The sequence below is a fragment of the Equus asinus genome, chromosome 9 (genome assembly GCF_041296235.1).
Source record: "Equus asinus isolate D_3611 breed Donkey chromosome 9, EquAss-T2T_v2, whole genome shotgun sequence".
In the NCBI taxonomy this organism is placed as follows: Eukaryota; Metazoa; Chordata; class Mammalia; order Perissodactyla; family Equidae; genus Equus; species Equus asinus.
In genome coordinates this window covers 46,281,851-46,307,869 of record NC_091798.1, presented here as the reverse complement: position 1 = coordinate 46,307,869, position 26,019 = coordinate 46,281,851, and the positions used below count along the sequence as shown (strand labels likewise).

Here is a 26,019-nt window from a genome sequence, read left to right as displayed (position 1 = left end):
TGCCTTCCACTCTTATAAGGGTGGGCGTGTCAAGGGCCGCGAACTAGCAGTGAGACCCTGGGCTAGTCACTGTCGCCTGTAGGCCTCGGCAAAAAGCTGGGGGGCAGTATTTTTAGTACCTGAGCCTCGCTGCCCGCTGGCCCTCCCCTCCCGTCCCCTCCCCTCCCCCGGCTCCGCGCTGGGGCTACGAGCTCGGCCTCAGACGCCGAGGTCACGGGCCTCGCTGCCTTTCTAAGCCGCTGCACGGCTCGCTCGGCCGTACCCTCCACGCTGGGGCCGCCCAGCCCGGCCCCGGGGCGAGCGGCGGCCCCAGCCCGGCCGCCCCCCGCCGTCACGTGCGGCCCAGCTCCGCCCCCGTCCGCGCCGCACTGCGAGCCGGCGGGGCGGGCCTTGCGGCTCAGGCCCAGAGCCCGTCCCGGCCTCACGCCCTATGTAAGGCCGGTCGCTGCGGCAGCAGGAGGTCGCGAGCCTGCTCTGTCGGCAGGCCGTCCTCCGGGCCCCCCCTCGCCTGGCCCCTCGGTGGGGGCCGCGCGCACGCGCACTCGTCCGCCGCGCCCCACCCCCGCGCGCCGCCGCGTCCTCCGACCCCTGGCCGCGCGCCGCAGACCTCTGAGGGCGGCATGCGGGACTACGACGAGGTGACCGCCTTCCTGGGCGAGTGGGGGCCCTTCCAGCGCCTCATTTTTTTCCTGCTCAGCGCCAGCATCATCCCCAACGGCTTCAACGGCCTGTCGGCCGTGTTCCTGACGGCGGCCCCGGAGCACCGCTGCCGGGTGCCGGACACCGCGAACCTGAGCAGCGCGTGGCGCAACCACAGTATCCCGCTGCGGCTGCAGGACGGCCGCGAGGTGCCGCACAGCTGCCGCCGCTACCGGCTCCAGGCGATCGCCAACTTCTCGGCGCTCGGGCTGGAGCCGGGGCGTGATGTGGACCTGGAGCAGCTGGAGCAGGAGAGCTGCCTGGATGGCTGGGAGTTCAGCCAGGACATCTACCTGTCCACCATCGTGACCGAGGTGGGTACCAGCCCCGCGCCAGGGCCGGGGACCGGGACATGGAGAGGATCTTTGCAGTCTTTGAGCTCGCGCGCTAACCACCCCGCCCCAAGGTGGGCGCTGGATGTTGTCACTCCCTTTCGCCCAACACACTATACACTGGTGATGGGCATCCTCCAGCCAGGTGGCTTGGGAACAGTTTGCAAGGTGACTTCCAGCCAGATCATGCTCCTCATGGCATGAGTGTCAGGCTGGCCGCCTGTCCTATGGCCACCTTGGAGAGGGAGACAAGAAGGCCCTAGCGGCCTCTGGTAGTGCTCTGAGTGGTCCAAGACTTCCACTAGATGGGGGTGGGAGTGTTGAGCAGAGCAAGAGCTTGGGGCAAGGAGCTGTCATCGTTTTTTTTCCTCTTGACATCTGTTCAGAGAGAGGAAACATTCCTCTTCTTTCTTGAATTTTTAAAGTTAAAGGAATCATGTGTATAAAACTGTCTCTTGCTTCTTTCTCCAGTTACTCCTTCCCCACCCACCCATGACAGTCTGGTCATGCCCTGTAAGGAATTCTTTACCTTTTGCTCATGGTCAGTTGTCAGCCTTTTAGGATCTGTGCATCTGAAGATCTGTTCAGGGTAACTTGTTGACCTGGATGTTTTAGAGTAATCTGAGGCAACGTTGTTGGCCAGATTTAGTTAAAGCATACAACCTTGGTTCATAGGGAGTGGCGGGAAAACTTTCTCATTCCCCAACCCCTTGGATTTTCCTTTTGGGTAGCTTTGTCTGTCTCCTGGTGACCCCGCAGTCATTAGGGCTGGATGTGTTACTTGATGTTAATGAATGGATGTGAATGTGCTTTGCAGCTTACTCAGTCCCTGGCACTCTTAACTCGCTGGAGTCTCAGCAGAACTGAGCAAGCAGGGCAATGAAAAGAGCCCTCCTTGATAGGCACCGGGTCACCCAGGTTCACCGAGTGTCAGGATCAGGGATTCGAAGATTAGGGAAGGCTTCCTGGAGGCCTCTCAGTAAGTCTGGAATGTTCATCTCAGCAGAATAGTGAGCTGAAGTTCCAGAGGCAAAGTTGGAATAGCAAGAATCAACGTAGCAGGAGTCCAGAGTTCATTGGGAGGAGGCTGTGGGGGAGGATGCACAGGTCCAGGTACAGCATCAAACCCTGCTGGATCCTCAAAGGGGCTAATGGGGGTTCTGGAAGCCCCGTGTCTGTTGCTTCTGGTGGTTGTCACCTGTCAAGGGAGTCTGAGAGCTGCCCCAAGAGACTCAGGTGTGTGTATGTTCTCTATGTGTTTGGACATTTGATGTCTCCAGCATCTGCATCTGCACTCCACATATATGTACTAGGAGTGTGACCTGAGCCCCACTGGGATCTCTCAGCTAGTGACATCATTCCAGTGCCCTGAGGCATTGTTACTTGACAAAAGAGGCACTGAATGGAGGTGGCTGACTGTGCTTTGTGGCCCAAGAATCCACGGAGAATCAAAACTGTTAGTCATCACAAGTCCTCGGTCCTAGCTTCACAAGCAAGTCTGGAAGCCAGTGAGAGCTGTGAAAGCAGAGGTTGTCCCTCAGGTTGTAGTCAGAGGCCACAGAGGGGAAGTCATATTCCATGACACAGGAGTCCCTGCAAATTCTGCTTCTGGCTGCTGACAGAAAGGAGAGGCAGTGAAGTCAGAAGAAGCTCATAGCATCTCTTTGGCTTTTACCTTGACCCCTGGGGTCCCTCGGCTTACTCTCCTCCTTTGCTCTTGCTTCACTGCCCCGACCCTGCCTTCGGCTGAGAGAGGTGGTAGCACTGATGGGCTGCCAAAGGCCGGCTGTGCCAGAAGTGTCCTTGAGCTATGTTGCTGCCAATGTCAGCCTTCCTTTCTTATAGTTAGCCTATTTATTAAGCTGTTTCAGCAGTTTTGTAAGAGTTGTGTGTCCTTTCACCTGCTCACCGGTTGTTAGTCTACCAGGAGGCAAGATTAATACATTACTTAGCCCTTTGTTTTGGGATGCTGGAATGCTTGACTTTAAATTCAAGGCTGCTTATTCCTCTCAGAGGAACAGTCACTGTTGGGAGCTGTTGCATTAACATTCTGATGGCCCCATTTTTCTAAGGCCCATTTTCTTTCAACCCAGACTTGGCTTGCTGACTACTGCAGCTAGTCCTGTGCCTGCTAAATATCTCCAAGCCTGGCTTCTGCCCCAAATCTTACATAGAGGTCTTTGTAAGTATACTGGTATTGAATTCCTATTCATGTTTTCCAGCAGAAGATGAAAACCTCAGGTCTCCTGTTTGATTGTTCTTCGTTGAAGTTAGAGGACGTACGTGCGGTACTAAACTTTGTGGTCGATTTACATCTTTGCATCTCCTTCAAGTCCTGACATGATGCTGGATATAGAGGGAGATGCTCAGGAAAATTTTTGTTGAATGGATTAATGAATAATTTAAGAAATCTTCTCTAAAGTTTGAGAACTGAAGAAGAAAAGGACAGTTTAATTCATAGAAGGGAAACTTGGGGGTGGTCAAAAAGCATTGACTGAAATATGTTTTTGTTGTTTTTGGGGAAGACTGGCCCTGAGCTAACATCTGTTGCCAATCTTATTCTTTTTGCTGAGGAAGATTGGCCCTGAGCTAACATTCATGCCCATCTTCCACTATTTTGTATGAGGGATGCCACCACAGTATGGTTTGATGAGTAGTGTGTAGGTCCACGCCCGGGATCCAAACCTGCAAACCCTAGGCTGCCGAAGCAGAGCGCATGAACTTAACCATTATGCCACTGGGCCAGCCCCTGACCGAAATATTTTAAAGAAAATGTAATCCCTCACCCCATGGACTGGAGCTTCCTCTATGTAGATGTGCAACAAGGCATTGGGAGTGGCAGAAAGAAGGGACACTACGAGGTGAAAGAGGTTGTTCTCTCGTGTTTCAGGAATAGTTGGTGGTCCACATGCTTCTAGGCTGGTCTTTCTCTGGAAACCTGGGTGATTTCTCAGGCTGCCTGGGCCACCTGCTTTTTAGTGTCTCCATAGCCCAGCCTGCAGCCAGAAAGACTCCTTTAGAAATTCCTAGCTCTTCTGACACCCGTGAGTTGGGATCTCTTCAGCTAAGACCTGGCAGCCCTCTGCATCTCCTTGTTCCCTGTCTGTCTCTGCTTCCCAGAAGGCCCCTGCCCCAGCCCTTGGCAGTTCTGACTCGCTCCCTGTTGTCCTGGGAAGCTTCTTTCTCTGGACTAGCTTTTCTATCAGCCTTATCTCATGCACAGATAGTCTTGGAAAATAGGAGAGCCCCCACTGTTATCCACGAGCAGAGCCCACTTGAAGGAAAAGCCACATCAGCCTAGGAGGTGGGGCCCCAGCTGACTCTGGAGTGGAGAGACCAGACAGACCTGGAACTTGTGCCTCACTGCTATGCCTTTACTGACTTCTCACACTCAGGGGAAGCTCAGACCTTTATCCCTGCCTTTGCAGCTATGGCAAGCCAGAGAAGCCACTTGCTGGGGTCCCTGAGGGCCCCTGTGCATGCACAGTCATAGGCGACTCATCTGGCCATGAGTGGTCAGGGTAAGCCCCTCTCTAGCTAGCTGACAACTGACACCTTGGGTCAAAGTTCTGACAGGTGACACAAGGAAGGGGGTGAGAGCGAAGGAAATAGTCATTTCTAGAGACTGAAGTTCAGGGTTCATCTGGGCTTTGGGTGGCCAAGCCCACGGGTTACTGTGGTGGTAAAGGTGAACAGCCCTTTTATTCATCAACTCACTCACCTGTGTACCAAACAGCTGCCGAGCCTCTCTTGTAGGGCACTGCCAACCATCTTAGAGGATTTGGTAGCAAATATTTCTCCTTTTCCTGACAGCCTTGGGGCGAGGATCTGCCAGTAATTGCAGCAGGGGACAGGATGAACTGTGTGTAGGAATACATGGCATTTGGTAACAGGTTGTGCTTACCAGTGTGTTTGACCATTGATGTGGTCAGGCTAGGTACATCTCTGGGAAGAGCTTCTGCCCTAAGGGCACAGACCCTATCTCTTTTCCTTTCCAGCCAACTCGCAGGTAAGAACATTTAGTGCCAGGGAACCACATCATCTCTCTCCTTCCCATGACTGAGAAGCAGCACCAATTACATGGTGCATACAAGAGACACAATTCTCTCTCTCCTTAAAAATGTTTAGTAGTTTTACTGAGGTGTAAATGACATAAAATAAACTGCGCGTAACTAAAGTGTGCAATTTGAAAAGCTTTTATGCATGTGTGTGTGTGTGTGTGTGTGTATCCATGAAACCATCACCACTAGAGAGGCACACCTCTGACCAGGAAGGATGGCAAGTCTAGGCCCCTTGCCAGAGTTGCTCCCAGATTTTTCCAGGTTGCACCTGCTCTCATAGCTCACCCACCTGAGGGGTAATGATGCTGGTCGCATAACCTGAAGCTTAAACACACACATTTAGTTCCAACATTGATACCTGTTATCATCAGGCAGTATAGCCCATCCCACGTACCAAGTGGAGGCATCAGTGAGCTGGTCTGTGGCTGCGTTAGTCATGGCTGGGGAGCCAGGAGCTCAGTATAGGATTCTTTTGTAAACACAGCATGCCTGGGGTACATAGCCTGGACTCTATGGGCTTCTCATCCCACCCCTCCTAAGGAGGATTCAGACCAAGTCTTGGAGCCCACTGCCATCCATCTGGTGGTTGACAGGAAAGTGGATGGGCTGGCTTGGGAGGACCTAATCCGTGCATGCCTTTGTGTTCATTTGTTGAGACCTATTACCTTTCCTGAGCCTACTCACAGGCCCTTATGGCCAGTAGGAAGGAAGTGTTAACCTATGTTTGCTTTTGGAGGACCCAGAGCCAGGCCCTGAGAATTGCTAAGAACTGGCAGTGGTGGATAGAAAGCCCAGAGGGAGCTATACACTTGCCCAGGGTAAGGACAGGCTGGATCAAGTGGGGGGGGGTGAGGTGGTAGGAGCTAGAGAGACACTCCAAGGCCTTATTTCAAGATGAGTGTTACAGTTACCTTATCGCCTGCAGAGCATACTCTGACCTGGTTTCAAGTAGCACCTGGCCTTACCAGCCCAGAATTCTCTAGAAGCCTATATTAGGAGAACTGATGGGGGGCAGGGGAGCTACAATCCCAGAACTCACTGCAGACACCCCTATGGATTTCTGGTCTAGCTCAGCTATATCAGTGCCCACCCCTCAAGAAAGACCTGTTGACATACAGCTACTGACCCCTTACTCATTTTTTCATCTCTCTTGTTACAAAAGTAGTGCATGCTAGCTGGGAATAGATCCCATCATATTCAAGAGCAGCAATAGCCATAATCTAGCCTCTGGAGCTCTGCCTAACACGCAGAGGCTGGCACCCCATCACTGAGTCCCTAAGCTGCAATTCCCCTGCCTCTCCCATACTGACTTCAGCAGCCATGTCTGGATTGGGGCTGCCCTGGGAGCACTCAGCCTCCTAGAAGAGAGAAGGTATCTGGATGCTAGCGCCACCGAAGCTGCGGAGGTGGGAAGGGTGCTGTAGCCTGAGCTCAGACCTTGGTGCTCTGATATTCTTGCCTCCTGCTAGTCTGGACTTCCTCTAGATTTAGGAGTTAGAGACCCCCAACTCTTCCTTGGAGTGGGGATCATCAACCCATTCTCAGCCCATCCAAGGTGCCATGCTTATTCCAGAGTGGAGAGCCAGCTGTGTGACTGAGTGATCCTTATCAGCTGCAGGGGGGTTGTTCTTTAAGTCCCTCCTGAGGGCTGCCCTCTGACCCCTCTGAGATGCCTGGAGGCTGTGTGCACACACTGCCTACCAGAGCAGAGAGGCAGACTTGTTTTTCCCTCTGTCACTGGCCTGGAAGAGATGCTTTGTTCTTGGAAGCAACACTCTCCCCCGCCTCTGTTTGTTACTGGGGAACCAGCAGGGCAGGCCAGCAGCCTGTAGCTATGGAGGGCAGGCCAGCAGCCTGGTGCCATGGAGAGCAGGCCAGCAGCCTGGAGCCATGGAGGACAGGACAGGACAGCAGCCTGGAGCCATGGAGGGCAGGCCAGCAGGCTGGAGCCATGGAGGGCAGGCCAGTAGCCTGTTGCCAGGCAAGCAAGGGTCTAAATTCCCTGGAGGGTGGCCTTCTTGGTTACCACAGAGCACCGTCTCTCTGTTCTGGGAAAACATTTTTCTGGGAACCACCAAACTTCCTGTTTTGGCTTTTCTTCCTTCTTTTGGCTCCTTGTTAGGCTGGGGCAATCTCACGTCTGAGTGCTCAGCTGCTTCCCCATGCCCACAGACCTCTTTTCATGGTAACTGTAGATGGAACCACCCATTGGGTACTGGGACACTCAAGCAGTGCAGCCTGTTCCCTACCCCAATCCCTGTTTTACAAATGGGGAAATTAAGGCACAATGGGAGGGGAGGAATCTTGTCTGAGATTGGATAACCAGTTAACAGTAGAATTAGAAGCTAAAACCCTGCGTCTGGCCCCATGGCCAAGTGGTTAAGTTCGCGTGCGCTCTGCTTTGGTGGCCCAGGGTCTGCTGGTTCGGATCCTGGGTGCGGACCTACACACCGCTCATCAAGCCATGCTGTGGCAGCATCCCACACAGAAGAACTAGAGGCACCTACCACTAGGATATACAACTATGTGCTGGGGCTTTGGGGCGGGGGGAAAAAAAGAGGAAGATTGGCAATAGATGTTAGCTCAGAGCCATTCTTTTTCGTCAAAAAAGCATACCTTAAAAAAAAGAAGAAAAAGAAACTAAAACCCAGTTTCTTGACTCCCAGCTCAGAGCTCTTGGCTGTAACTGGACCTAGTGTTGTTGGCACAGCATCAGGGATCCCAGCTCTAAATGTCACCAGAGGGGCCCAGGAGTCATTGACTCAGGGTGGAGGCTTGAGCAGAGCTGAAGAACAGATCCAGATGGTGCATCCCAGGCCCTCTGGCCTCTGTCCTTTGCTGGAAGCCTTACTCTGGGAGCCCCAGAGCTCTGCTTCAGAACCACTCCTCTGCCATCCCTGCCAATGGCTGAAACGCACTGAAAGGGTGCCCTGCCCTGTCCACCGCCCTGGGCTCTGCTCAGATTCTTAGAAGCAGCCATGAGAGGCCTTGCCTTCTGGGTTGGCACCTGGGGAGAGTACTTGCTGCCTGCCTGTCTCCCCTCCTCAAATTGGTAGCAAAACAATAGTGCTGAAAGCTATGAAAAACAGGATGAGGAGGGAGCCCACTCTCCTTGCGAGGGGAAGCTGCCCTCTGCCTCACTGCCCAGATGAGCCGTCGCCTGCCTAAATGAGCTCACACACTCATGCAGTAAGGCAACAGCTTGCAGGGGTGGAGGATGTTCTGATTTTGTCTTCCAAGAAGCCTTAAATTTAAAACATTTAACAAAGAAGTGAGTGATACATCCCTTTGTTTCTCTTGCAGTGGAACCTGGTGTGTGAGGACGACTGGAAGGCCCCGCTCACGATCTCCTTGTTTTTCGTGGGTGTGCTGCTGGGCTCCTTCATTTCGGGACAGCTTTCAGACAGGTAAGGTGGGTGTCTATCTTCTGCAGCTTTAGGGGACCCCAGCACCATGCTAGCAGCATGTATGTGCCTGGTACTTGACTTTAGAAGGCGGTGTTCTCCCAGCGTAGAGTCTTGTGTTTTAAAAGAAGGGGAAGCCACATCTATAGTATAGACTCCATTCCAAGTAAAGAGAGCCAACAACCTCCTCTCCCTAATTCTTCCTGAGCACAACACCCTGAGCTGAGTGTATCCATGATCCACTTGACCAGGAAATATGCCATGAGTCACTTCTGCACCAGCCTGGCTGGCTTTCCTGGGTGAGCATGACTCTTTCATGTCCCTGAGCATGGAAGAGGTGGACACCACACACATGTACATAAACTGTATTGTAGATCTTTAGGCGGTACCATGGGTGCCTGCTGCTGTATTCCCAAAACCATTGCCCTCTCAGCAAGATGAGGAGATCTCACTGGTCAGTAGCGGTGTGATAGGCAGAACTCTTGTGTCTACAGGGCTGATGCCCCTTAGCTAAGAGGCCTATGGCTATGGCACTTACTTCACAACAGGCAGGAAGTTTGTTATTTTGACCCATAAGCAGATTATTTGCGTAATTCCAAGGCTTTTAACTCAAGTCCATTCATGGCTAAGGAGTTTGTCAACTCTTGATGCAAATTATATGCGAAGTTTTAGAGATCGTATATGAGCATTTTTCTAGCGAAAGGTCCATAGTTTCTGTGAAGTTCTCAAAGGAGCTTCAGGGTCTATGGAGAGGCTGGTGGAGAGAAGAGTGGCCTTGGCCACACTGGGTCACCCAGTACAGAGAAGGCCCAGCATCCTCCCAGCTGCTTGGGGTCTCTAATAGAGAAGTTCAGGATAAGTATGTCATCCCACCTTAAGAACAAAGCCATTTCATCCTGTGGCATGAACTCGGGGTGATATTTTGGAATGTTTACATCTGTGGGGATTATTATCTTTACCTGACAAGTCTTTCCTCATGAGAAATATGTGCATTTCTCAGTAGATTTGTCTTTTCCTGAGTGTCATCTAGCGATTAAAAAAAGGGACAAATTCCTACGCAGTCACAGTGAGCATTAAAGAGCTAAGTAGGCCATGACCACTGATTGACAGCTCTAGATGAGCCTGAGAGACTTGCCCCTTTGGGGGAAAGGCCTTTGCTTCCCCAGATCCTTAATCTAGCAGCAAGCATCAGTTGATTACTTATGTATTTAACAAACACATAGAACCTAATATGTGCCAGACACTCTTATAAGCACTGTACAAATTTTTAAAAATAATAATAATAATAATTTAATCTTCGTAACCCTAAGATTAGGAAGTATTATTATTCTCATTTTACAGATGGGGAAAATGAAACCCAGAGGAGTTAAATGACTTGCCCAGAGTCACACAGCTGGCAAGTGGCAGAGCTCAGATTTGGGCCCAGAGAGTCTTGTCCCTCTGTTTTGTGTGGACTACTGTTCTAAGGCCCTGCTCTTCTAGAACTTTTCTTCTAGCAAGGCAGATGTATTAAACAACTAATCGAGGGAAGTGCTTGTTATCTTTTGTGGTGATAAGTGATACAGAGGAGAAATGCAGGATGCTAACAGAGTTTGACAGAGGAGGCCAGGAGAGGCTACCCTGAGAGGTTGAAAGATGAGTAGAAATTAGCCAGCTAAAGGGGTAGGGAGGAAAGAGCATTCTGGGCAGAGAGAGCGGTATGTACTTAACCCTAGACTCAAGAAGAGGCATAGCACACTTTAGGAACTGGAAGAATGTCCTCTGTGGTAGAGGTGTGGAGAGTGGTATAGAGATGAAGCAGTGAGGCAGACAGAGACCCGAGCAGAAGAGCAGGCCGGGCTTAGCAGATGACAGGAGTTTGGACTTTAGTCACAGAGTAGTGGGGAGCTGTTGTGAGTTTTTTAGAGCAAGAGTGTGACACAATCGGATTTGCATTAAAAAAGATTACTTGATAACTTAATGGAGAAAGGATTGAAAGGAAGCAAGAGGGGCTATGGAGAGATCAGTTTAGAGTTATCACAAATGATGGTGGCTTGGACTACGCTGAGGGTGGTAGAAATGGGGAGGATTAGTAGGAAGTAAAAGCAACAGGACTTGGCCATGGTTGGGTGTGTGAACTGGGGAGGGGAAGATTTCTGGCCTGCAAAGCCGGGTAGATGACAACACCCTTCTCTAAGACAAAGAACTCTGGAGGAGGACTGTGGTTGTAGGAGATGTTGAGTTCAATTTGAACATAACTAAATGTGGGGAGACTATGAGACTCCTCAGTGGAGAAATTGAGTATGTTGGATATATGAATATGCTGCTCCATGAGAGGTTTGGGTTGGAGAGACACATTTGGGAATTGTCAGTTCATAGAACCCTCATCAAACCCCCAAATGTGGATGAGATTGCCTTGGGAGAGTGTAGAGTGGGAAGAGGGAGTGCCCAGGACTCAGCTTAGAGGCCCCCTGTGGGATGGTGGGAAATCCCTTCTCATGGGGTTGAGTGGCAGCTGAGACTCAGAGGAATTACCTTGATATAAAGAACAAGGAGGAGGTACCCAAAGTTCAGAGTTGAAACTCAATGCGTTTTTCTGGGTCAGCTGTGCCATGGGTTAGGTAGATGTTTGTGGGCTAGCCTAAGAACCTGATTACCATGTAATGCTATTATTACCTGAAGAAAGTGTTTAAGTTCCAAAAGATCTGCTCTAAGGAAACAAAAGAAACAAAATTAATGAGTACGTTGAGGACTGAGTCTTCCAAAGGGCTTGTACAGTCTTTTTCAAACCTTTGAAAAAAATGTTGTTAGCAGACTTCTTCTTTTAAGTAGGATCATGTGAGTTCAGTAAATGAAATAGCTGAATGAGTGGCTGTTCTGGCTACAGCCCCTGCCTTCAGCTCCCAACACCACCCTCAGGCTTGCCTGCACCCCCGTGGGAGGCCCAGGGCTCTGTGGGATGGAGTTTCTGATCTCATTACTACTTCTAAGAAAGCCAGTTCGAAAACCTAAACCAAACAAATGACCTAAGAACAGTAAATTCATGCTCTCAAGTTGCCTTGGATATTGACAGTAACTTTTTATATAGGACAGAGCTTTATGAGCCTTCTTTCTGGCATATGAGTAAACCTGAAATTCAAGAGCAATTAATATGATCCTGGGTTTTCAAAGCATTTTATCTGACATTATTGAGTTACTTTTATGTGCATGAATTACAAGAGAGGCACAACCCTGGGAAGAAGTAGATTGAATTTTCTGGTTTTTGTAGGATGTGTGTGTTTGATATTTTGTTGACAGACTTTAAAAGTGAGCGTTTCTGGCCCCTGACCCTGGACTGCCAAGGACTGGTGCTATGTAAGAGTTCTTGGGTCTTTCTTGTCCCTGCCAACCCAGGGAGCCCTTGGGAAGGGAGAGGAGGGGTAGAGATTACACCTGTCTGCCTGTAGTAGTAAGGGACCAGCTCTTGTTTGGCAGGTAGGGCGCTCTTGTTACAGAACAATGCAGGGGGTGTCAGAGTCTCCTTCCAGACCAGGGTTTCTCAAGCTTGGCGCTCTTGACATTTTGAGCCAGAGAATTCTTTGTCGTAGGGGCCTATCCTGGGCATTTTAGGATGCTTAGAACATCTCTGGCCTCTACCAACTAGATGCCAGTAGCACCAAAAAAAAAAAAAAAAAAAAAAGACTGTTTCAGTGAGAAGACACACCAGACTGTTTTACATGGCTGCAAGGCCTTGTGAGTTTGGCTCCTGCCCACCTCTGTAATCTTTTATTGAACAGCTGATGCCAGCCACCTGGCCCCTTGTGTTCATCATGCCCCCTCCAGCCACAGATGTGTGTGCTCTTTTCACAGTCTGGAGCATTCCTCATCCCATCTCCCCCGACCCCCATGGCCTTCCTTGACCGTGCAGGCTAACTTAGGGTCCCTGGTTTACATTACCTGGTTCCTTCACAGCACCTATCAGAAGTTGTTAAATAAGAGGTGTTATCATATGATTAATGATTAATGTTGGTCTCCTCCACTGTACTGTGAGTATCATTGAAAGCTTGGTTCTTATCCCATCCTACCCCTTGTCAACAACTCTTTTTCCTTTGGGCCTCATCTCAGTGCCCCATCCTCAGGGAGACCTTCCCTGAATGCCCACGTCCCCAGTCCAGAGTAGGTTCCTTTGTTGTGTCCCTTGTGGACCTGGGTGCTGATCTTGCAGGGCACTTGTTGCAGTGTGTAATTGTACATGCAGTAGTCTGGTTGTTTGATTAACTGAGATTACCATCTGTCTCACCAACTATAGATCATAAGCTCCTTGAGGGCAGAAACAGTGTCTTTTTTATTCAGATATATCCCTGGTGCCTAGTATATAATAGATGTTCAAATAAACATTCATTGAATGAAAATAGGAGTTAGCCAGCCCTGACTCAAGCTGAATCTGTTAGGTTGAATGAACTAGGTTGACTTGTTCCTCTCTGTTTGTGGTACTGTGTTTAAAACCAAACAAACCAAAAAAAGACCCAACATTTTTTAAAATTTTAAAATGAACACAGATACAGAAAACCACACAGAACAAATGTGTGACTTAATGAATTATCCTGAGGAAATAACCTTGTAACTACCACCAAGTCAAGAAATAGAACTTTGCTGGCCACCAGAAAGCCCCATCCGTGAGTCCCACCCCAAATACAACAGCCTCTCTCCCCCATAAGTAACACTAGCCTGACTTTCATAATAATTGCTTCTTTGTGGGTTTTTTGTAGTTTTATCATCCAAATGTGCATCCTTAAACACAAATTTAGTCTTCTACACTTAAAAATTTGAGGTGTCTTTTAGTCTACTTTAATCTAGGGATTCTCCCTCCATCCCTTTCTTTACTTTATAGTTTATCTTTTGGAGAACCCTGGGCTGTTCCACCTGTAGAATTTCCCAGTCTCGACTTTGCTGATTGTATACTCGTGGTGCAGTTCAGCATATTCCTCTTTTCTCTGCATTTCTTGCAAATTAGCAGCTGGATCTAGAGACTTCATCAGATTTGAGTTCAGTCCCTTTGTCAAGACTGTAGGAGTCATGCAATGTTCAGTTGTCTCTTTTTATGGTGTTAGCAGTCATTGAAACATAATGTCCATATCTGTTCATTCGTTTGGGGTTGTAAAATGGTGATGTTCTAATTTTATCATTTCTTTTTCATTTATTAGTTGGAATACTTTTATAAAATGATACTTCCCCTCATCTATTATTGGTTACTGTTCAAATAGTTTAATAGGAAAGTCAGGATAAATGTTTCTTTCCCTTTATTTACCAGTTTTCATTTATAATGAATTGTTTCTCCATCATCCTCCAAAGTAAAGTTTCTTTTTTAGAAATACTTTATGGAGGTACAGCTTTAAGCATAATGACTGTGTTTCAATCCCTTGCAATTATTATCATATTTCTGGCACTGCCTTTTGGGCAATCCCGGTGCCAAAGCTGCACATTGATCCTGGGGAGTGGGATGGGGGAGTAACAACACAGAGAGTGGGAGACCAGGACTGTCTCTGCCCCACGTGCCCTGGCATTACTGTCCACGACCTCTCCCTGGGTGGTTCTGGGGAAAGCCCCTCTCAGTGGAGCCCATTCCTGCCGCCTTCGCCCAGCTGGTTCTCTGTCACTCTCCTTTCCTTCCCAGGTTTGGTCGGAAGAACGTGCTATTTGTGACCATGGGCATGCAGACAGGCTTCAGCTTCCTGCAGGTCTTCTCAAAGAACTTCGAGATGTTCACTGTGCTGTTTGTCCTTGTAGGCATGGGCCAGATCTCCAACTATGTGGCAGCATTTGTCCTGGGTATGGCCTTCAAGTTGGAGTTGAGTACTTGATCCTATGTTTCACCGTCATCCCACCACCCACTTTCTGGAGACAGCTGTGCTGTCCCTCAAAGGGAAGTGGTCTCTGGCAACACCCACCAGGGCTTCTTGATGAACCCAACTTGTAGGCAGGGAAACGGAGCCCGCCCAGCCTTGGATCCCCAGCAGCACAATAGGCTGACTGCTGAATTCCAGTTCTATTCTGGCCTCTGAGGTGTGGCACCTTGGTCTCATTAGTACTTGATGGCCATTTTACTAGAACTCACCCAAAATCACCCATTAAAAGAAGGGCCTGCCACTGCCCAGGGCTGAGGTAGCTAAGGAGAGAGGGAGGCATGATGCAAAAAGCAAGGGCCATGATTGGCATGTTCACCAAGGAAGAAAACTGCCTCTTGTGCAAAACATCGTGGCTAATGAAATTGACTGGCAGGAATGAATTGAGACGAGTGGGCTTTAGTCACGTGACCTTCTGGGTTTTAATTCAGAGTACACACTGCAGGGGTTTGGCCTGTTCTTACTGAAAAGTTGCCAGTCTCACAGTTTGGAGAAATCTAAATCTCTCTTATTGGTCTTTGGGTTCCTTGGGTTGTATTGTTGAAAGGATTATTTCTTTCTCTTCACATTTAATAGAATATTTTTTCCTTAATGGGTAATAGCATGTGCGGCCTCAGTAATGGCTTCCCCTTTAATGAATTCTTCCTCATGTGAGGATTAAATGTGGGGCCTAACAAGGCATCTTTAGCTTGCGATTTCAGGAAGTGATGAAATTTTCATGACAGAACTGTCGCTGAGGGGCCTGAGAGGCCACCATGAGGCACCCCCAGCAGATGGTCAGACTGGACTGAGTTCAGAATCCTGTCCCTCCCTAGGGCTTGGAAACTTAGAGATAATTCTGGCAGTCTTCCTGTCTGTGTATTGAAAATCATACAATAGAAGATTAATAAGGAAATAAAATGCTAACATGACTCCTCCCTTGTTTTGAACAGGAACAGAAATTCTTGGCAAGTCAGTTCGTATTATATTCTCTACATTAGGAGTGTGCATATTTTATGCATTTGGCTACATGCTGCTGCCACTGTTTGCTTACTTCATCAGAGACTGGCGGATGCTGCTGCTGGCGCTGACTGTGCCGGGGGTGCTGTGTGCCTTGCTCTGGTGGTGAGTGTGGCCCTGTGCCCCGTGGGGCCCACTGGCAGGATGTCTTCTGTCTGGTATTCACTAGGGGGCAGCAGCAACCCACAAATCCCTATCTGGGCTCCCAGAGACAGGAAGTATAGATTATTTATACGTTGTTTCAGAATGTTTTCTCTATACTCAGAAAATCCAAAAACAAAACAAAACATAACAAAATCCCAAGACATCAACAGACTTGTTCTCGGCCCTGTGCTAGGTTGATTGGAGTGTAGGGAAAGGAAGAAGCAGCAGCTGTGAGATGATAGGGTCCAGCATGACCTCCAGGAAGTCATCAGACTGCAGGACAAGACAGGACGTGGTTCTGGCTGTATGTTGCCAAGGCCTTGTGCCATGGGCACTGGATGAAGAGGGAGAACACTGAAAGTGAGAGTCCTCAGGGTGGCTGCATGGAGGAAGCCAGGCTCCATCTGAAACTCCAAGATAGAAGAGTTGGACAGGTAGAGAGGAGGTCATTCCATACCAAGAGCGGGAACACAGCAGAGGGGCTGAGGGAGGAATCGCGTCTTGCAGGTTGGAAGAATGAGATCACTGGCCCATGTGGAACTGAGAGCATTTCAGAGCTTAGATGGAGAGGATACAGAGCACAGCATGGGCCCTGATCATGACCGAAGGGCAGGGGCTGGCCGATGAGGCAGATCCACAAAGTATGAAAGTACCTAGGTGCCTTGATAACATAGATAGAGAGTCTGGCAAGTCAACTGGATGAATCAGGGGTGGAGGAGTGAGGAGAAAGTAGAGGCCAAGAGGCCAGTGCAGAAGCTTCTGTGGATGCTGGGGACGAGTAGGGGCGTACAGCAGGGCCAGAGTCTGGGCTGGGCTGAGCCCACCACCAAAGCCAGGCTCCGGAGCCCATCTTGCTCCGCTCTCCTTCGTGCCCAGCAGGTGGAACCACCACTCTTGCTGTTCAGAATTGGAGGCGGCCAGTCAGTGGAGCAATCCCATCCTGGTGGACAGGCCCCTCCAAATTTTGTGTACTTCATTGTACTCAAAAGCTCACATTTTAGATCATTACTGGGTGTGGTATGGACCATCTCTTTGCTTCTGGCTTGGAAACACCAAACATTCCCCAAACCTAGCTCTGGTATGAAACCCCATATCCCACTTCCACCTGCGCTACGTGTGGTCTACTGAGCAGCTGTTGGACAGGGAGGCCTCTGTGAGATTCCTCCTTGTACTTCCAGGTTCATCCCTGAGTCCCCCCGATGGCTCATCTCTCAGGGACGATTTAAAGAGGCAGAGGTGATCATCCACAGGGCTGCCAGAATCAATGGGATTGTTGCACCGTCAACCATCTTCGACCCAAGTGAGGTAAACAGTATGTGGGAGCTGGTGGGAGAGTCTCGGTGACCATGATTTTAGGGCAGCACCACATGGCCCTGAAGCCTTCCCTTCACACAGGGGCCCAGCCCTCTCGCTGCCCAAGCTGCAGCTGCCCCCAAGGCAGGCCCTGTTACAATTCAGAAGTTGAGAAGGTGCCACCTGCCTAGATCTCTTCACCTTTCCCACGGATTTTAGGTTTTCATACTTTGCATACTTCTTTTCTAGGCAATTATATAGTTTAACCATTACTTTTAATAATAAACACTCTTTATGAGTAATAGGCCTTTCACAAAGTTGGCATTTTGGGACATCATTGTTTCTTATACCTTAGGTAGTGTTTCATCTTAAAAAAATAATGCATTAAATAAAATATGAAGCAAAAATAGATTTGGAGTGAGACGTGTTCATTCTCCTTCTGCCCCATGAGGGTTAGTTGTCGCCTGTCATCTTAGAGCTAGGTCCTTTTGGATATCCGCCCTTCCCCCTTCCCCACCCCTCGCTGCAAACCCTGTTCTCACAGCCGTGAGTAATTTCCTGGCTCTGCCTGATTCCTAGGTCTTGTTTCTCCTTCCTGTTCCCTCTCCTTCCACGCTCTGCAGCAGGCAGTTTTCCTCAGTCCCGTGACTACAAGAAGAGGTTAAAAGTTGTAATTGCTGGCTGATGGGGTTCTGGACTGTGTCTCTGATCTGACAGGAAGACAAGGGACTGGCTGTGAGAACAGCCACCAGCAGTCCTGCTGAAGTGTGCGCGGAAGGCATGTTAGAGGTGCTCAGGACTCGAGATGCAGACTTGGGCTTGGAAAAGAGACACTACTTATTATAAGCAGCAAAGAAGCCTCTGGGCACGGACAGCCCTGCTGGCCTCACAGTTAAGTGGTGGCCCAGCAACAGCTCCCACTCAGCACATACTGGAAAGGCTCAGAGCGGGAGTAGATAGTAGATAGCAGGGGGCGCTTTTAAGTGAGGTAGCTTTGGTGGCTTTTCAGGGAGGGGTCAGTCGGAGTGAACCCATAAGCCCTACTGGCATCTTTGAGGAAATGAGGCTATTTCAGGGGATCCATTAAGTTAAAAGTTGACCTTTTCTTGAACTGTTAACTCAGGAAAAACAAACTCCAAAGCTGGGTCTGCTTAAGAAAGCAACATCAGTGTGTTTAGACGTGTGGTTTATTAATGTCTTTGGCTGTGCCGAATTTCATAGGAAGTTTCTCTGGGTGAACCTGAGGTCAATTTTCCTGTTTTTCTATCTGAAATTTTTTTCCTTGGAAGTAGACCAGTAACTGCATGGTATGAGGACTCAAAACATTACTTCTTTTAAAATATCACATGAGTAAATTACACAGCCAGTTTCTCTCTCTGACCCAGAGGGCAGGGAGCCAGCCTTGGGAAGAAATGCTCAGAGGCCTCCCTGGAACGTGGCCACTGACCAAGGCTGAGAGTGATGCCGTGAGGGAGTTGTCAGCCTGAGCCTCCGCCTTGGCTGCATCCCCTGAGGGACTGGTCACCTACTTTTCGTTCAGTAATTTGTTATCCACAAGGTCTGGGGAAGCCTCCGCAGCCCAAGATACAGTCACTGTATTTACTTTTCTTTTCAAGAAACAAACAGAAAGCTCCCCAACGTGGAGCTGCAGAAAGTTAAGATGCCAGGGTTTCGGGTATGTTATTGGATGTCTGAGTCTCTGATCTTCTCTCCCTCCCATACCCTTGTCATATCATTCCTGCAGCTACAAGACCTAAGTTCCAAGAAGCAGCAGTCCCACAGCATTCTTGATCTGATCCGAACCCGGAATATCCGAATGCTCACCATCATGTCTATAATTCTGTGGTACGTAAGTGAGACCTACGTGAGGCTCCTGGACAAAGCCTATGGCAGTCGCTGTCAGGCCTCTTGTTTGCAGACATGTCTCAGACCAAAATTGAAAGCCTATGTCATCAGAAAGTGGAAAGTATGTGCCTTTCAATGAAAGAAATGGGTACATCACAATTCTTAACTTGATGGAATCTAAGAAAAGGAGAATGAGGGTCCAGCCCTGTGGCCGAGTGGTTAAAGTTCCATGCACTCCACTTCGGCGGCCTGGGGTTCGCAGGGTCTGATCCCAGGTGCACACCTACTCCACTCGTCAGCCATGCTGTGGAGGCATCCCCCATACAAAGTAGAGGAAGATTGGCACAGATGTTAGCTCAGGGTGAATCTTCCTCACAAAAAAAAAAAAAGAAAGAAAAGGAGATTGAAAACTGTTGTGGGGGCTTTTTTGAGACATATGGGACCTTTGGGGATTCCTCCAGGTCCTGAGGTGAATCCTTGCTCACTTTGGGTCCTAGATTAGTTGTTCTTGTCCCCTGCGCCTTAGACAGTGACTGGGGAGGACAGGTGTGGCCTTTAAGAAGAATTTAAGTGAAGATGCCATGTGCTTTTGGTTACAGAGGCTGCTAAGTACTTTCTGGAAATTTGGAAGCAGGACCTTCTCCCTCTGGGATGTTCGGAGACTGTCCTGGAAGCAGGGCCATGACCTAGATGTCCTCGTCAGTTTCCTTCTAACGAGGCATGTCAGCAGGTGTGTCAGGAAGGGATTTGTGAGTTACCAGAGAAGGAACACATCTGAGTGCCTGGATAGTGTTTGCTCAGTGGCCAGACCCTTGGGATTAAGGCAACTACCTGAGGCTGCTGGGTAAGAAAGGCAGACTTCATCTCGGAGTCCTTACTGCTACAGTCAGCCAGCCTTGGGGCAGCCAACCATTTTGCTTGCTGGGGGTACTATGAGTCACCCATTTCCAAGGAATGGCCCAGGATCCTTCAGGGCAGTGCACTCCCCTGAGTTGGCCTCACACAGGACCAGCGTGCCGCCCGCACCACAGACTTGCCAGCCTGCAATGAGTCACCCGTTTCATGGTTCACCCAGGTGCTCCTCCTGCTCTGGATTTCCCAGGGACTCTTGCACATGCCCTTTCCCCTGATTATACCAGCTGTGGTTTCAGCCTGCGGATGAGTCAACAACAATCTAATCCATAAAAGCCCTGTTTGCCCAAGAGCATTGCTCATCAACAGAGAGTGTGCCTGCTGGGGACAGGGTCCAGACCAGGGATACTGGGGTGCGTGCAGATGAGAGATGATGTATCCCTGCCATTGGGAGCTCCCTTTCCTCTCCCTGAGCACAGCGGGGTTGGGGTCAGCTGCCTCTGGCCAGCCTCTTCCTGGCTGGACACCACAGAGGGTCTGCTAGGGGGCTTTCTCCAAATGCTTGATATAATGACTGTTCCTTATTTTATCTTATCCCTCCAGTCCTATCACAGCCCACTTGATACCTGCCTCCTTACTCATTCCCCAGCTCCTTCTGCAATTGCTGGATTTGGGGAGGTTCAGAGAGTAGGAAAGTAGGCGTTTGTAAGTGTTTCAGGTTAGGATTTTTAAAGCTGAAAGGCAGGTTGGAGTTGTTGTGGTGGTGGTTTTTTTCCAACAAAGTCTATCTGAATTATATAAGCCTTTTTGCTGGGACTCTTTCTGTTTGAAATGCTTTGAAAGTGCTCCAGCCCAGAGTTTACAGTGGGCTGGGGGAGGTTGTCTTTTGTTCTAAGAAGTAAGACTCAGGGTTAAATCTGCTGCCCTCCTGGGAAGGATAGTTCTGAATTTCCTGCAACAGTTGTATTTTAAAAGTTGTCCAGGTTGGGAGGCACGTGGATGCTGCTTCTCCAGCTTTCCCCCGCATTCTCTTTCAGGCTGACCATATCCGTGGGCTATTTCGGGCTTTCCCTTGACACTCCTAACTTGCATGGGGACGTCTACGTGAACTGCTTCCTTTCGGCAGTGGTCGAAGTCCCAGCGTATGTGTTGGCCTGGCTGCTGCTGCGGTATCTGCCCCGGCGCTATTCCATGGCCACTGCCCTCTTCTTGGGCGGCGGCGTTCTTCTCTTCGTGCAGCTGGTACCCCCAGGTAGGGACCATGTGCATCTGCAGTCTGGGGTCTTCGTTGAGTCACTCAGTCTCTACCAGGCTCTCTCCCCCAGTTAAGAGAGAGAATAAAATCACACCATCACAGTTCACCTGCACATCTGTATTTTTGGCCAAAAAATCAAGAGCAAGTGTTTTCTGGGACCAGATCTCATCATGGCCTGGGGCTTTGAGGGACTGGGGAGAGCAATTATAAGGAGGAGGAAAGAGAGCCAGCCCTATTACTTTTTAACCTGGCCCTGTCTTAGTCATTTGCTTATTCAACAAGTAGCTACGCTGTGCCTGCTGTGGGCTCGGCACTGTGCTTGGGGCTGATGAGGCAGAAGTAAAGGAGTCAGGCAGGCCCCAGCCCTCCTGGAGCTCACACTCTAGTTGAAAAGACAGACAACAAACAAATAAATAAACATTCAATATAGTCCAATATAGTCCAAACATTCATTATACCTTTTATAATGACCATAAAAGACACGGACAGTGTACCTGAAGGGGGCAGTTGAGCAGAAATGTAGTTGAAATGATGGAGAAAGCCATGAAGAAGTCTAGGAGCAGAGCACTTCAGGCTGAAGAAACCAAAGGCAACGACCTTGAGGAGGGAATGAGCCGGGCACATTTGAGGGGAAAGAGGGAGCTGGTAAGAGATGAAGACAGGGAGAAGGGAGGGGCCAGGTCACAGAGTGGGTCTCATGGGCCATTAGCAGGATTTTATCTTTAAAATCTCATGGTATCCCACACATGGGTGGAAGGCAGCCCTTTTGGACAATTCATGGAACATTTTATGGACCTTCATGTGTCCATCATGGTACCCAGAGTTGTCTGTGTACCCCTGGATTTGGGGGCTTCTGGTGATCATTTGTGGGCTCTTGAGACTGGCAACACTGCACAGGAATAGCCCCCACTGTGGCATGGCAGGGGAGCCCAGGAATGTATTCAGAGGTTCACACTAGTGCTCAGGATGACCCACAGGCCACTCATAGCATCTCTTCATGGGCACAGCAAGCAGGAAAGATCAGAGGATCGGTCCTGAGCATCTGCTGTCTGTGAATAGTGGAGGTCTGAATAGAATGAAAGCATGAAATGAGTTAGAACTGAACTCCCCACTCATCCGCAAGTCATTAGTTGATTCCACAGTGCCTACAACATGAGGTTCTTGGGTGCCCGCTGACCCCTTGACAGACTTCTAGACTGGAAAGCAGATTTATTTGGGCTATTGAGGGGCTCACTCTGCTGGTCTTTAGGCTGAGGAGAAGAGCGTGTTCTCACACAGCTGCAGGTCCCAACCTCCTCTCAGTAATCAACTTGGAGTGACATGTTGGCCATGGCCCCTTATCTCACAGTAGGAACTTATAGAAACTGCCCTCCTCCCTCCCCAAAAAGAACAGAGTAGGATTGTTTCAGGCAAAAAAGAAACAGAACTCTCATCAGCAGAGTACCTTGGGTTGGTGCCTTCTCCTACTGTCTTCCCTTTGCCTCTCCAGAGTTGTATTATTTGGCTACGGTCCTCGTGATGGTGGGCAAGTTTGGAATCACTGCTGCCTTTTCCATGGTCTACGTGTACACAGCTGAGCTGTACCCCACAGTGGTCAGAAACATGGGTGTGGGAGTCAGCTCCATGGCGTCCCGCCTGGGCAGCATCCTGTCTCCCTACTTCGTTTACCTTGGTAAGTCCCGTGGCCGAGGGCGTGCAGGAGTGATGGGTGGAAGCGCTGATTGGCTTTAATGTGAGCTGGGGATGGCTTGTTAACAGGAAAACAAGCACACACAGCAAATGGTGATCCATCCAGTACTGGATCTATGCCTGGAGAATGATCTTGTCCAGGTGCACTGTGGGGGAGGCACACTTATAAACGGAAAACAACCTGTGCACTCGCTAGAAATTGATGAGGAGAGTAGACAGATTTGTTTCTGTTTTAGCTATGCCAGGCCTTCCATCAGAGAAATCAATTCCCTTATCCTAAGAAACTGCAGAGTGGTTTAGGGAGCCAATGTACTTAATTGGAGAAGTTTCTTCTTGGAATTAGAGTTTAAAAGGAACATGAAGGGAAAGATGTCCATTGAAGAGGTCTGATGAACTGAGAATGATTGTAACTGGGAGCACTTTACACAGTGGATCTGCCTTGTGCCTTTTTATGTAACAGGGCACGAATTTTCTCTTCCCCAAAATATTTCCTCATGGCAGCTGCTGTTCCCCTGCACATCTCTAGCCAGCATATCTTGGGGGAGGGGTGACACACACCTTGAGAGTACCCAGAGTGCTTTGCAAACATGCTATACATATCTGATAAGCAGAAACACCTTCTTATCTGGCCTTCAAGTGGGCAAATCGAGCAGGTTCTGACACATCTGGAGAGGCGGAGGAGTTATTTCTGTTCCTGGATGACTACCTTGAGTTCCCTGGAAACCCAGCACTGGAAAATAGGAATAGTAATCATGGCTCAGCCCCTCCTCCCCATCAGCACACCTCCCCTGCACTGGGTGGCACTGCTGGACCTCTTGGCATGTCCGTGCCAACTCTGGGTTCTGAGACCTGTCTAGGTGCCAGATTCCAATCTGGCAGCTTATTAGACTGGGAGATTCTGGGGCCAAGGAGGCAGGTGATCCCCTTGAGAGTCCTGGAGCACAAAGGGAGGGAGGGAGACCAAGTCTAACTGCATCCCCAGCTTGGGACTCTGTCTGCTTCACTCTAGGTGCCTATGACCGCTTCCTACCCTACATTCTCATGGGAAGTCTGACCATCCTGACAGCCATTCTCACCTTGTTCCTCCCAGAGAGCTTCGGCACCCCCCTCCCAGACACCATCGACCAGATGCTAAGGGTCAAAGGGTAAGGAGGCCTCCTTCTGCACAGTGTTGATGCACTGGGTCTGGGCCTGGCAGAGAGTTCCCCAGAAACTGTGAAACACCATGGACTAGTTTATCCATCAGAGGGTTAGAAATGGCAAGGTGCTTACAGCCAATCCTCTCTGGTCTGGCCCAGACCATGTCACCATGCAGATCTCCATAGCAGTGGCAGTTCTGGAATAGTGCAGAGACTAAGAGAAACCTTGTAGAGTCTGCTCTATGATTTTTTTCCCCTTCGTGAGATATCCCCAGTTCTGGGTTTTGTTTGTTTGTTTTGAGACTGGTAGACATCTTTTTATGATTTGTTACTAACATTTGTTTTTCTTGTTTTTATAGAATGAAATATAGGCAAACTCCAAGCCACTCGAGGATGTTAAAAGATGGTGAAGAAAGCCCCACAATCCTTAAAAGCACAGCCTTCTAATAGAACCTCTAGTAAGTGAGAAAGTGAAGAGGAAAGACTGCGTCTTGTCGGAAATGGCTTGTACAGACATTGAGTCCCTCAGTGGCAAAGGTCTTTGCTGTTCATTCTTCTTGACTCCATGTCTGACTTGCTCGTGGATGGACACCCGACTCAGAGGCAGCATATGATCCTAGAGTGCCACCCTCCCTCCAGGGATACCGTGACTACCGACAGACAACTTTAGATAAGTCCTATCTATTGCAGTGATGGACTTGGCGCGTCCTTAGAAGTTAACTATTTACTAGAACCAGTGGGATTTAGAAGAATATGAGAGGCATCTGCTAAATTTACATTTTAATTTCAGACTGCCTGAAAAGGCCCCGGATGAAACTGGATCTAATCCCCCCACCCCAAATTTTTTCCCCATTTCCCTCTAATGGTGCACTTTAGAGGAAAAGAAATAATTTCACAGGGAGTCTGATTTCTTACACTTTCTCAGTTACAGAGGATATTAGCTGGGATTCTTGCGTCCCCAGGGCAGGAGAGCACAGGTCTGGGGAAACCACTAAAGGTCATTGATAGGGAGGAGACTGAGGAGATACAGAACACTGGCAAGTGCATTGATTTGTGAGTTTTTGGACGCTCAGTATGACTACTGGGTAGACTTGTTTACATCTGTTCAAAGCTTTGGGCTTGTCCAGACCAATAAGAGATGCATAATGGAATCTACTATTCTTGTTTTCCACTGCTGTGTAAATCAAACCTCCTAGCTACTATGGTTTCTGATGTATGGTTTGCAGGAAATGTGTCCGTGAGAAGGAGACAAGCAAACTTGTCTCTTCTCTCAAAACTATAATACGGATTTTGTTTGTCTGTTTGTTGTGTCTTTTTCTCCCTAAGTTATTTGCCCTTCAGAATAGACTTAGGAAAGGCTGGTTCCTTAGCTTCCTGGTTTGTGTCTTTTTTTTTTTTTTCCAACCCAGAATCACTCTGGCAATGGTCTGTAGTTGCCACTTGTGCAAGGCCTTAGCCACTAGCACTTCTCTGGGTGCCAAAAATGATGTCATTGTGTGTGTTCCTTTGTGATACCTAATCATGAGAAAAAATTACAAAGAAGAAAAATTGTGTTCAGAGTCTTTCAGAGTTGCTCACTTCAGTTGTGTAACATTGGGAGATAATTTCTGTTCAGTGTAATTGTCTTCTCTTTTCTGATTATGTTACCATGGAACTTCTAAAGCGTATGTTTCACCTGGTTAAAAACCATATTTCTGTGAAAGCTACTGAAGTGCCTTGGGAAATGAAGATGTTTTAATAAATAAAATGATTTTTTTTAATAATAGCAACTGCCCACAACCTTTATTTCTACAATTTGGTAAGCCATGTCACACCAGCACCGACTTTTCACTGTCAACTTGGGCTAATGCTAGCAGTGGTTTGTGATTAGTCTCTAAGGCGAAGCTCTAATCCCTGTGTGCTAGAACCTTCACTCTATTAGTTGACTGTGGACTGAGCCAGCCTTCTGGCTCAGGGCCTGGGTTGCCCTGGAAGCAGAGCCTGAGACCAGCGCTTCTGTGCAGTTAGGTAGTTTCTTTGGGAACAACATTCCAGGGAGCAGGAGTAAAGGATAGAGGGAGGAAACAGGGAAGGGGGGAGACCCAATACAAGGATGCATTATCAGGTTGGGCACTGCTCCATCAGCCAGAACCTCTGAGGAAGCTTATGAAATGCACTCAAAACCATCTGCACCATGGATAAAAGGAGGAGGTATTTATCTGTTGGCCCCCATTCCCCATTCATCAAAGGCAGCCCTGCAATTTGGCAGCTCCCCACATTTCTAGGTTGCACATGCATGAGTCCCAAATAGGTTCTGTTCCTTGGGTAGAAAGCAGGAGATAACACATTGTAGGCCCGGGCTGAGGCACTGTCAGGCTGCACTTCAGTAAAGCTGGGCAAAGCCTGTGTGAACTGGTCATAGCAACAGTGGCTGGAGTGAGTGGTGGGGTTGAGAGGATTGGGAATT

The 26,019-nt window shown here is 49.0% G+C and overlaps 1 protein-coding gene across 3 annotated transcripts; it reads left to right on the top strand.

Moving 5' to 3' along the window:
* Positions 1–355: 355 nt before the first annotated feature.
* Positions 356–25,340, top strand: SLC22A5 (solute carrier family 22 member 5). 3 transcript variants are annotated; one of them, XM_044780425.2, is made up of 10 exons: positions 356–1,013; positions 8,396–8,499; positions 14,129–14,283; positions 15,290–15,461; positions 16,679–16,805; positions 18,538–18,638; positions 20,528–20,742; positions 22,235–22,417; positions 23,444–23,579; positions 23,933–25,340. In XM_044780425.2, the coding sequence occupies exons 1-10, from the start codon at positions 621–623 to the stop codon at positions 24,018–24,020; spliced, it is 1,674 nt and encodes a 557-aa protein (XP_044636360.2). In that variant the 5' UTR covers positions 356–620; the 3' UTR covers positions 24,021–25,340. The 3 variants fall into 3 exon arrangements, with proteins under 3 accessions (XP_044636360.2, XP_044636361.2, XP_044636362.2); XM_044780426.2 differs by lacking the exon at positions 14,129–14,283 and having other exon boundaries at positions 413–1,013; positions 15,399–15,461; positions 23,933–25,339; XM_044780427.2 differs by lacking the exons at positions 14,129–14,283; positions 15,290–15,461 and having other exon boundaries at positions 413–1,013; positions 23,933–25,339.
* The last annotated feature ends 679 nt before the right edge of the window (positions 25,341–26,019 follow it).

Coding starts and splice junctions, on each gene's coding strand:
- SLC22A5 (XM_044780425.2), top strand. CDS start 621: ATGCGGGACTACGACGAGGTGACCGCCTTCCTGGGCGAGTGGGGGCCC. Junction 16,806..18,537: donor CCATCTTCGACCCAAGTGAG/GTAAACAGTATG, acceptor TCATTCCTGCAG/CTACAAGACCTAAGTTCCAA. Junction 18,639..20,527: donor ATCATGTCTATAATTCTGTG/GTACGTAAGTGA, acceptor ATTCTCTTTCAG/GCTGACCATATCCGTGGGCT.